The sequence below is a fragment of the Chiloscyllium punctatum genome, chromosome 1 (assembly GCF_047496795.1).
Source record: "Chiloscyllium punctatum isolate Juve2018m chromosome 1, sChiPun1.3, whole genome shotgun sequence".
Taxonomy (NCBI): Eukaryota; Metazoa; Chordata; class Chondrichthyes; order Orectolobiformes; family Hemiscylliidae; genus Chiloscyllium; species Chiloscyllium punctatum.
The window spans coordinates 92187582-92201439 of record NC_092739.1 but is presented as its reverse complement, the minus strand read 5'-3'; the positions used below and the strand labels follow the sequence as shown (position 1 = coordinate 92201439).

The following is a 13858-nucleotide window of genomic DNA, read 5'->3' as shown; positions in this document are numbered from 1 at the left end:
CTTGTACTCTGTGTTTTCCCTTTTTAATCGACCCTTCTTTACTGAATTCTAAACTGCTCCCAATCTGTTTTCTTTCTGGCCAATTTGTGTGCTTTGTACCTAATACTGTCTCTAATTTTTCTTATAAGCCATGGTTTGGCCACCTTTCCTAACTTACTTTTGTGTCAGACAAGAATGAACAATTGTTGCTATTCACCCTTGTGCTCTTTAAATGTTTGCTATCACCTTTTCACTGTCATCTCTTCAAATAACATTCTGCAATCCATCATCGCCAACTTGCATTTCATACAATTGAAGATTCCTCTATTTAGATTCCAAGGACCTAGTTTCAATCAACTGCATTACTCTTTATCCTAATGAAGAATTTGTCAATTTATGGTCATTTCCAAGGTGCTCATGTAACTAGATTGCCAGTTCTACATTTCTCATTACACAGTACTCAATCTCAGATGGCTTGTTCGTTAGTTGGTTCTTCAACGTATTGGTCCAGAAATCTATCCCTAATTCCTCTTTTATTATGCAAATTAATGTGTACCATAACCACTAGCTGTTCACCTCCCAGGATGTCCCAGAGATGATCAGAGAGCTATCATTGGCCCTGCACCAGGGAGGCAATATTAGATTAGATTACTTACAGTGTGGAAACAGGCCCTTCGGCCCAACAAGTCCACACCGCCCCGCCGAAGCGTACCCACCCATACCCCTACATCTACATCGACCCCTTACCTAACACTACGGGCAACTTAGCATGGCCAATTCACCTGGCCTGCACATCTTTGGACTGTGGGAGGAAACCGGAGCACCCGGAGGAAACCCACGCAGACACGGGGAGAACGTGCAAACTCCACACAGCCAAATTCCCTCCGTCTGTATCTCATTCCACATGTGCTCTCTCCTTACTGATTTGGCTTTACTATCACTCATCATTAGAAGAATGCCATTTAGTAAATATACCATCCTGGGATCCTGTTAACAGTCACAGAAATGCCTATCTATTTCCATTCCAATTAAATACCCCATAAGTATTACATTTCCATACTTTTATTCTCTCCTGTGCAGAAGACCTAACTGTGATGCAACAAATGTGGCTGTTGCTGCTTTCCCTGGAGATGCCACCCCCCCGCCCTAATAGTATCTGAAGTGGTATATGTGTTTTATAGGGGAATTGCCACAGGAGACTCCTTTACTACCTGCCTGGTCATCTTGCTGTGCGTCGTGGTTACTCACTCCCATCCTGCTTGTGGAGTCTTAGCCTGTTGTGTGATCACCTCTGTGTACGTGCGAGCCACAATACTTTGTACTTTTGCAGTGTCCCAGCTGCCACTCCATCTCTAAAACCCAAGCTTTCAGGAATTGAAGCTGGAGATGACACTCACATTGTGGCCTTAGGTATTGCAAATGTTCCTGCTTTCCACAGAGCAGGGAGAGTGACTTTGAGCTTTGTTGCTAAACCCTTCAAATAAATTTGGAAGAGGTTTGATATCAAATAATACCAAATGCCCTTTGGGGCCCTTATTGCCTGGTCCTCATTATTACAGAATACAGTCCTTACAAACCATAAATCAAAACCAAAGCAAAAAGCACCTCTTCCCCTCTGTGCTCCAAATTCCCTCGGTCTGTATCTCATTCCACATGTGCTCTCTCCTTACTGATTTGGCTTTACTATCACTCATCATTAGAAGAATGCCATTTAGTAAATTATATCTGTGTCGGCTCTTTGAAAACTGTCCACTTAGTTGAATTTCCCATTCTTTCCATTATTAGTCTTTTACGTTATTGCTGTTATCTAACTGATTTGTGAAATTTAGCATTAAAACTGCTTACATCTTCTTTCACCATCACTTTATCAATTAAGCAGTATATTCCGATCACGAAGATATAGAAAGACGTTTCCAAATATTACCTTTCATTCTTTGTCAATCGGTTCTCTGGTTGTTATTCCTACCACTGGAAGTAGTTGATTTGTATGTATTTTTATCAAAAATATCCACAATTTCAAATATCACTATCAAATCTTTCCTTTTAACTTTGCCGGATCTAAGGAGAATGTGTATATTCTTGTGTGTCTATAGATATTTTTGAGCTGCATTTCTATCTTATTGTTGTTTATAATTGATTGCATATGACAAAGCACTGCTTCTACTCTTGTGGTTTTAAGTTTTGTTCTCTGTATTAAAAGTAAAATATGTTTTTAAAACATTCCTGCTGATTCAGCCTATTGCTTGTGTTTTGAGGAGGAGGAGGTTTCACCTCAGCTATTCACTTTCCATGAAGCAGTGTCTCAAATGGTGGAAATGGAAGAACAGGTTGTAGAAGAGCACAGAGCGATATTCCAGGTATGAAATTATTTTGAGAGAATATAACTCTAAAAGAATTTTCATACAATGATATCAATTTCTGAAGGTTAATTGGTTTTTCACTCTCATTAAACTACATTTTTATGCTTTGTGACCTTAATACTGGGAAATTATTGTCTCCACCGGTTTGTGACCTAGCTTTCCCACTCTACTGCAAGCTGGCTTGACATAGTCTCATTCCAGCATGTCCTTTAATAGATAGCAGTTTGACCAAGCAACCTACAAAATTAATGGTATACGGAGTTGAATGTAAATTGATACATAGCAAACAAGAGCTCATAGTGGTATGGCATAAACTTATGTTTTATAGAATACCAAACAGTACAGTACAGGAATGGGCCCTTTGGTCTGTGGTGTTGTGCCTAACATGATGCTAAATTAAATTAATCCCTTCTGCCTGCCCTTGGTCCATATCCCTCCATTCCTTGCATATTTCTGTGCTTATCTGAAAGTCCTTCATCTGCCTCTACCACCATCCCTGGCAGTACGTTCCAGATCCTTGCCACTCTGTTTAAAAAAAAAAAATTGCGCCTCACATCTCCTTTGAACTTTTTCCCCTCTCTCACCTAAAATGCACCCTAGTTTTGGACATTTCAACTCTAGGAAGAAGATTCTGATCGTCTCTCCTCTCCGAAGCCTCCAAATCCTTCCTGTAGTGTGGTGACCAGAATTATAGAGTCATAGAGATGTACAGCATGGTCCAACCTGTCCATGCCAACCAGATATCCCACCCCAATCTAGTCCCACCTGCTAACACCCAGCCCATATCCCTCCAAACCCTTCCTGTTCATGTATCTGTCCAAATGTCTCTTAAATGTTGCAATTGTACCAGCCTCCACCACTTTCTCTGGCAGCTCATTCCATACACGTACCACCCTCTGTGTGAAAAAGTTGCCCCTTAGGTCTCTTTTATGTCTTTCCCCTCTCACCCACAATATAATAAGTATGGCCTAATCTGCAACATGACATTCTGACTAATGTACTCAGTTCACCAATCAATCAATAAAAGCAAGCATGCCATATGCCTTCTTATCTACTTGTGTGGCCACTTTCAGGGAACGATGGACTTGAACTCCAAGATCCCTCTGTACATTAATGCTGTTCATGGTTCCTGCCATTAGCTGTATACCTTTCCTTTTAACTTTTCATCTTCCAAAGCGCCTCTCGCTCAGCTGAATTAAACTCCATTTACCGTTTCTCCGTCTGTGTCTGCAACTGATCTTTATGCTGCGGAACACCACTAGTCACGGATCTCCAACATGAAAATCAACCTTCCACCACTAACCTCTGCCTTCTATGGGCAAAAATGAGAAGAGGGTGGGGCTGGGGGGAACGTAACTGGGAATGCGATAGGTAGGTGGAGGGTGATGGTGATAGGTCGGAATGGAGGGTAGAGCGGATAGATGAGAAGGAAGATGGACAGGTAGGACAGTTCAAGAGAGCTGTGCCGAGTTGGATCTGGGATAAGGCTGGGACAGGGGAAATGAGGAAACTGGTGAAATCCACATTGATCCCAAGGTGGAAGATGAGGCATTCTTCCTCCCAGGCGTTGGGTGGCTAGAAGTTGGTGATGGAGGAGGCCCAGGACTTGCATGTCCTTGGGGGGGATGGGAGCGGGAGTTGAACTGTTCAGCCTAAGGTGGTGGAATTGTTTTGTGCGTGTGTCCCAGAAATGTTCTCTGAAACTTTCTGCAAGTTCGTGTCCTGTCTCCCCAATGTAGAGGAGACCACTTTAAGAACAATGGACACAATAGATTGCATGTGTGGAAGTGCTGGAAAATTTCTGTCTGATGTGGAAGGATCCTTTGGGGCCTTGGATGGAGGTGAGAGGGGAAGTGTGGGCGCAGGTTTCACACCTCTTGTGGGGAAAGGAAAGGTGCCAGGGACGGAGGGTAGGTTGTTGTGGGGCATGGACCTAACAAGGGAGTCGCAGAGGGAGTGGTCTCTGCAAAATGCAGATAGGGGTGGGGAGGGAAATATATCTCTGGTGATAGGGTCTGTTTGTAGGTGGCAGAGGATGATGCGTTACATCCAGAGGATGATGTGTTACATGGTGGGAAGGAAGGTGAGGACCAGGAGAGTTCTGTCCTTGTTGTGGTTGGAGGGGTGGTGTTCAAAGGCAGAAGTGGAGGAGTTGTGCTGGAAGGCATCGATGACCATGTGGGAGGGGAAATTGCAGTCTTTGAAGAAGGAGGCCATCTAGGATGTTCTATGGTGGAAATAGTCCTCCTGGGAGTAGATGCGGCAGAGGCGGAAGAATTGAGAGGAAGGGATGTTGTTTTTACAGGAGGCATCATGGGAGGAGGTGTACTCCAGGTGTGGTCTCCTCTACATTGGGGAGACAGGACGTCAACCCGTGGAATGTTTCAGAGAACATCTCCAGGACACACGCACTAAACAACCCCATCATCTGTGGCCAAACACTTCAACTTCCCCTCCCACTCTGCCAAGGACATGCAATTCCTGGGCCTCTTCCACTGCCAAATCCTAGCCACCCAAAGCCTGGAGGAAGAACACCTCATCTTCTGCCTTGGGACCCTCCAACCACACTGTATCAATGTCGATTTCACCAGTTTCCTCACCTCCCCTCCCCCAAACTTGTCCCAGGTTCAAGCCTCCAACTCTGCACTGCCCTCTTGAACTGTCCTACCTGTCCATCTTCCTTCCCACCTATCTGGTCTGACCTATCACCAGCACCCCCACCCTCATCGACCTATTGCAATCCCAGCCCCACTCCCCCTCCCATTTATCTCTCAGCCCCCTTGGGCCCCAACACATTCCTGATGAAAAGCTTATGCTCAAAACGTCTATTCTCCTGCTCCTCGGATGCTGCCTGACTGGCTGTGCTTTTCCAGCACCACACTTTGATTCTGAACTCGAGCAACTGCGGTCCTCACTTTCTTCTTCTATTGGCAAGTCAATTCTGAATCCATGTGGATCCCATGCATCTTAATTTTTTGGGTGAACTTACCATGAGGGACCTTGTTGCGAGCCTTACTAAAATCTATGTCAACACCATCCGCTGCTTTACCCTCATTGATCTCCTTTGTTACCTCCTCAAAAATTGAATCAAGGTAATAAGACATGACCTGCCCTGCACAAAGTCATGCTGACTGTCCCTAATTAGGCCATGCTTTTCCAAATCTGTGTAAATCCTATCTCTAAGAATTCTCTCTGATAGCTACTGGTCTGTAGTTCCTTGAATTAACCCTATTTCCCTTCTTGAACAGAGGAATAACATTCGCTACTCACCAGTCCTTTGTGACCTCTCCAGTGGCTAGTAAGGATACAAACATCTTGGTCAAGGCCCCAGCAATCTTTTTTTTCCTCTTTCCTCTCTCAATAACCTGGGGTAGATAGCATCAGGCCCTGGGGACTTATCCACCCTTGTGCTCTTCAAGAGACCCAACGTCTGTAGATATATCAGAACCAAAAGAATGACTAGAGTAAGATTAGGTACTGGATTAGTGGTGCTGGAAGAGCACAGCAGTTCAGGCAGCATCCAAGGAGCAGCGAAATCGACGTTTCGGGCAAAAGCCCTTCCTGATGAAGGGCTTTTGCCCGAAACGTCGATTTTGCTGCTCCTTGGATGCTGCCTGAACTGATGTGCTCTTCCAGCACCACTAATCCAGTATTTGGTTTTCAGCATCTGCAGTTATTGTTTTTACCTAGAGTAAGATTAGGGCCAATCAAAGACAGTAGTAGGAAGTTGTGTGTGGAATCTGAGGACATAGGAGAAGCGCTTAATGAATACTTTGCCTTTTTCCAATCTGAATACTGATGAAATGTTAGTGAGAATATGGAGATACAGGCTCCAAGATTAAATGGGATTGCAGATGACTAAGAGGACGTTTTAGCTATTTTGGAATATCTGAAAATATACCTGTGCCGGTTGGGGTTTATTCTCGGATTCTCTGGGAAGCCAGGGTGGAGATTGCAGAGCCTTTGGCTTTGATCTTTGTCATCATTGCCGACAGGAGCAGTGCCAGAAGACTGGAGGATAGCAAGTGGGGTTCCCTTGTTTAAGAATGGGAGTTGGGACAAACCTGGTAATTTAGGTCAATGAGCTATACTTTGGTTGTGGGTAAGATGTTGGAAAACCTTCTAAGAGGTAGGATTTATAATCATTTGGAAAGGAATAATTTGATTAGGGATAGTCAACACGGTTTTGTGAAGGGTAGGTCATGCCTCACTAACCTTATTGAGTTCTCCATGAAAGTGACAAAACAGGTGGATGAAGGTAAAATGGTTGATGTGGTGCATATGGACTTCAGTAAGGCATTTGATAAGGTTCCACATGGTAGGCTATTGCACAAAATGTGGAATTTCTGAATTGAAGGTGATTTAGTGGTTTGGATCAGAAATTGGCTAGCTGAAAGAAGACAGTGTGGTGGTTGATGGGAAATGTTCATCCTGGAGTTCAGTTACCAGTGGTATGCTGCAGGGATCTGTTTTGGGGCCACTGCTGTTTGTCATTTTTATAAATGATCTGGATGTGTGTGTAGAATGATGGGTTAGTAAATTTGCAGGTGACACTTAAGGTTGGCAGAGTTGTGGATAGTGCGGAAGGATGTTGCTGGTTACAGAGGGACATAGATAAGATGCAGAGCTGGGAAAAGAAGTGGCAGTTTAATGTGGAAAAGTGTGAGGTAGTTCACTTTGGAAGAAGTACAGGAATGCAGAGTACTGGGCTAATGGTAAAATTCTTGGCAGTGTAGATGCACAGAGAGATCTGTGTCCAGGTGCATAAATCCCCAAAAGTTACCACCCAGATTGATGGTGGTTCAGAAGGCATATGGTGTGTTGGTGTTTATTGAACCAAATCATCCGCCGACATTTCCGCCACCTCCAAACTGACTCCACCACCAGGGTTATATTTCCCTCCTTCCCCCCCACCCCCCTTTCCGCCTTCCACAAACACCGTTCCATTCCCTCCGTGACTACTTGGTCATGTTCCCCCCCCCCCACAAAACCCACCCTCCCATCCTGGCACCTTCCCCTGCCACCGCAGGAATTGCAAAACCCGCTCCCACACCACCTCCCTCACCTCCATCCAAGGCCCTAAAGGAGCCTTTCACATCCATCAAAGTTTTACCTGCACATCCACCAATATCATTTATTGTATCCATTGCTCCCGATGCGGTCTCCTCTACATTGGGGAGACTGGATGCCTCCTAGCAGAGTGCCTTAGGGAACATCTCTGGGACACCCGCACCAATCAACCACACCGCCCCGTGGCCCAACATTTCAACTCCCCCTCCCACTCTGCCAAGGACATGGAGGTCCTGGGCCTCCTTCACTGCCGCTCCCTCACCACCAGATGCCTGGAGGAAGAATGCCTCATCTTCTGCCTCGGAACACTTCATCCCCAGGGCATCAATGTGGACTTCAACAGTTTTCTCATTTCCCCTTCCCCCACCTCACCCTAGTTCTAAACTTCCAGCTCAGCACTGTCCCCATGACTTGTCCTACCTGCCTATCTTCTTTTCCACCTATCACCTTTATCCCCTCCCCCACTCACCTATTGTACTCTATGCTACTTTCTCCCCACCCCTACCCTCCTCTAGCTTATCTCTCCACCCATCAGGCTCTCTGCCTGTACTCCTGATGAAGGGCTTTTGCCCGAAACGTCAATTTTACTGCTTCTCGGATGCTGCCTGAACTGCTGTGTTTTTCCAGACTAGACTCTGGTTTCCAGCATCTGCAGTCATTGTTTTTACCTGGTATGGAAGGAAGGCTTTACAAGGAAAGGCTGAGGGAACTGAGACTGTTTGTTGGAGGAAAGAAAGTTGAGAGGTGACCTAATTGAGACATATAAGATAATCAGAGGGTTAGATAGGGTGGACAGTGCCTGATAACAGCTCCTCCCAATTAACACTCCCTCGCTCTTCCCTAATATTGATTGTAATGTGCTCTTCCCCAATTTACGAACTTTCCATAAGGTCCTGGCTTTTCCTTATTCATAGCTATCTTAAAACTTAAGGAGTTTATGTCACCAAAAACAATTCAGGTTAAACAGAAACTCTCAGTAGGGAAAAGAATCTCTGCTCAGTGCTTACATGTACATTTTTTTTAAACTGATTTCAAACACTACTTTAGCCAGTTGAAATTTTTGGCACAAACAAGAATCCCATTACCAATATGGTGGTTATCATGATGGAAAATACAAGAGCAGTGACAAATTGGCCAGCACAGGCTTTAAATTTTATTGAATGATCGATTTAGGAGTTAGGCAACAGATTAGCCATAATCTCATTGAATCATGGAACAGGTTCAAGGGACTGAATGGCCTACTCCTGTTTCTGTGTTCCTCTTTTCCCCTGTAACATTGGAAATAGGAACATGCCACTCATCTCTGCAATCTTGCTCTTTCATTCATTAAAATCAAGAGTGTGTTATTTTTAAACTCCACAGCAAAACCCTACTTTACAACTGATCGTGTACTACACCATACAGACTGGGGCAGTTCAAGAGAATTGCTCACTGCCATTTCTTAAAGCAGATTTAATTAACCTTTTTTTATTGCTGCATCTTTGTGTCCACTTCACAGCTTACTTTACCACTAATCTTCACCAAGCTCAATGCATTGCATTTGACCAGTGAAATACATTATAAGCAGGATTCGTTTGTTATGAGAGAAGAAGGTTGAGAAGTGATTTAATAGAGACATACAAAGATGATCAGAAGGTTAGATAGGGTGGACAGTGAGAGGCTTTTCCCTCTGATGGTGATGGCTAGCACGAGGGGACATAGCTTTAAATTGGAGGGTGATAGAGAGATATAGGACAGATGTCAGAGGTAGGTGCTTTACTCAGTAGTAAGGGCATGGAATGCCCTGCCTGCAACAACAGTGGACTCGCCAACGTTAAGGGCATTTAAATGGCCATTGGATAAACCTATAGATGATAAAGGAATAGTGTAGGTTAGATGGACTTCAGATTGTTGCACCGACCTGTGAAACCATCGAGGGCCGAAGGGCCTCTACTGTGCTGTAATGTTCTATATGTGCCATGGAGTTATTACCTAGGCTAGGGGATTGGGTTGAGATGCATTGGGGGAAGGTGATGTTGGTTTATAATCGGTGAAGTAATATGCTTAATGTGAAAAGCAGACTCCTTAGGGAACAGCCTTTCTACCTGAGGCCTGAGTATGATGACTTGCTGGTCTTCCTACTCTGTCCTCTTGTCAACTTCAGTTTAGCTGTGTTGATCACCTAAGGGTCTTTCTTTAGTGGAGGGCAGGTGAGCCTCCCTACATAAAATTAGGGCTAGTTCAGGAGTGCGTGGCAGAAGGCTGCACAGAGATTTGCCTTCTGCAAACTTTCCAGTGGGCTTTGTAACGGTTTGTCCTGTAAATAGCTGCAGCCTAACTATTGATTCTTGTAGCAGCCTGCTAGATATAATATATGCTAATAAGTCACTTCATCCTGTGAACCCAGTTTTGTGTGATACTGCTTGTGGCGAGTTGTGACATGTCAAATTACGTTTGGATTGTTTGAATAAATTGAATTATTTTATTTAAGGATTGTGACTATGGCTTGAAGAGGGTTTTTTTCCCCCTCATTTCTCTTTATGAAGAGAGGACAGTGGTGGTGAACAGTCTGTTCAAAGCCAATAAACAGCTTGAGACCTTGGGTTCTTTTTAAACTTGGAGCATTAGAAGCAGCAGGAATGAGTGGGGTCAGGCCCCGACAGAACCAGGCTTTTACTTTAGCTATCAGTTTGAAAGCTACAATACATCTCTCACCTCTACAACAAAATGCTTGAATTTTCTCTAAGTTTTGCTCTTGATTATTCTTTCCTCCTGGATTGGAGAATTACACATGAGACTATCTATTTCACTGAATTTATGGGATGTTACTTTATTGGAAACGTTGCTGTTTAGTAGCTAAATAATCTAAGTTAAAGTTAAAGTTTTCCAATAGTTGTTATTCCAATTCTTCTTTCTTTTGCTAATACTTTACCATTGTGCATGAATAAAGTGTGTTGTGCTTCAAGCCTGATATGTGACCAATCGAATTGCATCCGGAACCCAACGCCTGGCATTTATATTTAAAATAAGAAAAAGTTTATGTCCAGGCTATCCTCTTGACATGTTTTGTGTGGGTTTGGTTTAGTCCATAACAGAATTAACAACATGAACCAGCTCAAGCACATGACTGTTCTGAAATATCTGCTTCAGGGCTTTGAAGATTAGTAAGCATGGACTTGTTGATAAGTATTTATTGTGTTGTCTCAACATTGATTTGGTTTTGTATTTACAGGAATCTATTCGGTGGCTAGAGGATGAAAAAGCACTTTTGGAAATGACTGAAGAAGTGGATTATGATGTGGATGCGTACTCCACACAGCTCGAGGCTATTTTAGATCAGAAGGTTGAGATTCTAACTGAACTGAGAGGTAGGTTTAAAGAAATGTAATTCACAATCAATCAGTATATAAAGACTATATCTAGGAAGAGTGGTCACCAACTACTATATTAAATTGAAATAAAAGGTATTCTAATATAATTTTTATGTACTTAGTTGACAGTGTGCTGTGTTACTGGGAGAATACATGACAATCAACAAGCTGCAAAGTGTTGAGCAGAAAGATAAAATTCTGTCTTTTTGAAATTGGTTTTGAAGACACTGGATCACTGCTGACAGGCACCGAGAAACACAGTTAACATTATTTTTATTTGTTGATGACTTGGCCAGCATTTATTGCCTGTGTCTGATTGCCCAAACATTTAACAGTCAACCATGTTGTTTTGGATTTAGAGTCAGACCAGGTAAAGTTGGCAGATTTTCTTCCCTAAAAGATATTAATGCACCAGATGTTTTTTATGACAGTTGATAGTGGTACATGGTCCCAATTCGACTATGTTGTTGGACAGCTGGTGTTGGACTGGGGTGGACAAAGTTAGAAATCACACAACACCAGGTTATAGAACATCACAACGCTGTACAGGCCGTTCGGCACTCTGTTGCGCTGACCTGTGAAACGAATCTGAAGCCTATCTTTTCTTCACTATTCCATTTTCATCCATTTGTTTATTCAATGACCATCTAAATGTCCTTAAAGTTGGCGAGTCTACAACTGTTGCAGGCAGTGCGTTCTACGCCCCTACTACTGAGTAAAGAAACTATCTCCGACATCTGTCACCCCTAAATTTAAAGCTCTGCCCTCTCATGCTAGCCATCGCTATCTGAGGAAAAAGGCTCTCACTGTCCACCCTATCTAACCCTCTGATTATCTTATGTTTCTATTAAGCTATCACTCACCTTCTGTCTTACGAAAACAGCCTCCAGTCCCTCAGCCTTTCCTCATAAGACCTTCCCTCCATACCAGGCAACGTCCTAGTAAATCTCGGCTGCACCCTTTCTAAAATTTCCACATCCTTCCTAATAATGCAGTGACCGGAACTGTATGCAATAATTCAAGTGCAGACGCACCAGAGTTTTGTATAGCTGCAGCTTGATCTCGTGGCTCTGAAACTCAATCTCTCTGGAAATAAAAGCTGACTCACCCTATGCCTTCTTAACAGCCCTATCAACCTGGGTGGCAACTTTCAGGGATCTATGTACACGGACACTGAAACATCTCTAATCATCAACACTACCAATAATCTTACCATTAGCCTAGTACTCTGTATTCCTGTTGCTCCTTCCAAAGTGAATCACCTCACACTCATCTGCATTAAATTCCATTTGTCACCTCTTAGCCCAGCTCTGTAGCTTATCTATGTCCCTCTGTAACCGGCAACATCCTTCCGCACTGTTCACAACTCCACCAACCTTTGTGTCATCTGCAAATTTATGAACTCCTCCTTCAATGCCCTCATAGAGGTCATTTATAAAAATTACAAACACAGTGGCCTCAAAACACATCCTTGCAGTACACCAGTAGTAAATGAACTCCAAGATGAGTATTTCCCTCTGTCTTCTCTCAGCTAGCCAATTTCTGATCCAAACCACTAAATCACCATGCTTCCGTATTTTGTGCAATAGGCTACCGTGGGGAACCTTTTCAAATGCCTTACTGTAATCCATATACACCACATCAGCCTCTTTACCCTCATCCACCTGTTTGGTCACCATCTTAAAGAACTCAATAAGGTTTGTCAGGCACGACGTATCCTTCACAAAATTGTGTTGACTGTCCCGAATCAACTTATTTCTCTCTAGATGATTATAAATCCTATCTCTTATAACCTTTTTACAACATTTTACCCACAATCGAAATAAGCTGCACTTTTCTAAAATTACCAGGGTTGTCTCTACTCCCCTTCTTGAACAAGGGAACAACATTTGCAATCCTCCAGTCTTCTGGCATTATTCCTGTAGACAGTGGTGACTTAAAGATCAAAGTCAAAGGCTGTGCAATCTCCTTCCTTAGCTTCCCCGAGAATCCCAGGATAAACCCCATCCAGCCCAGGGGACTTATCTATTTTCATACTTGCCAGAATTGCTAACACCTCCTCCTTGTGAACCTCAATCCCATCTAGTCTAACAGCCTGTAGCTCAGTATTCTCCTCAACAACATTGTCTTTTTCCAGTGTGAGTACTGACAAAAATTATTCATTTAGTGCCTCTCTTATTTCCTCAGACTTCACGCACAACTTCCCACTACTATCCTTGATTGACCCGAATCTTTCTGTAGTCATTATTCCTGACATAGCTTCAGGGTTATCCTTGATCCTACCTGCCAAGACTTCTCACGTCTCCTCCTGGCTCTTCTTAGTTCTCTCTTTCGGTCTTTCCAGGCTAGCTTTTAACTCTCAAATGCCCTAATTGAGCCTTCATGTCTCACCCTTGCCATATGCCGCCTTCTTCCTCTTGACAAGAGATTCAACTTCTTTAGTAAACCACAGCTCCCTTGCTTGACCACGTTTTCCCTGCTTATCAAGGGCATGCAATAGCCCAACTTCTTGCTTGACAGTGAACTCTTGTGATCTTTAAATCTCATTTCTGACCTCACTGCTCTCAAATTCCTGGACACTGGAACTACAATTTAGGTTCCCATCCCCCTGCTGAATTAGTTTAAACCCTTCTGAAGAGCATTAGTAAATTATCCCCATCCAAGAATATTGGTACCCCTCTGGTTCAGGTGTAGACAATCCTGATTGTAGAGGTCCCACCTACCCCGAATGCACCCCAGTTATCCAGGTATCTGAGTCCCTCCTTCCTGCGCCATCTCTATCGTCACATGTTCAACTTCTCTTTCTCCATGTTCCTCATCTCATTAGCGCGTGGCACGGGTAACAAACCAGAGATAACAACTCTGTTCTAGCACTACACTTCCACTGCAGCTCCCTGAATGTCTGCCTTAAATCTCCATCCCTTTTCCTACCTATGTGGACCACAACTTGGGGCTGCAACACACACACACACACACACACACACACACACACACACACACACACACACACACACACACACACACACACATACCACACTCCACCCCCCCGCCGCCCGGCACCTGGGAGGCAACACACCAACTGTGAGTCTCTCTCATTCC

The 13858-nt window shown here is 43.7% G+C and overlaps 1 protein-coding gene across 3 annotated transcripts in view; it reads left to right on the top strand.

The window, feature by feature from the left end:
- The window catches only part of kif2a (kinesin family member 2a), a 147918-nt gene that overhangs the window by 129654 nt on the left and 4406 nt on the right, over window positions 1–13858 (top strand). For 2 of the 3 annotated variants that reach the window (XM_072571007.1, XM_072570989.1), the window contains 2 exons: window positions 2235–2336; window positions 10621–10756. In XM_072571007.1, the coding sequence (XP_072427108.1) occupies window positions 2235–2336; window positions 10621–10756 (238 nt within the window). The remainder of the gene's footprint in view (window positions 1–2234; window positions 2337–10620; window positions 10757–13858) is intronic. The other variant, XM_072570998.1, reaches the window with a different exon arrangement.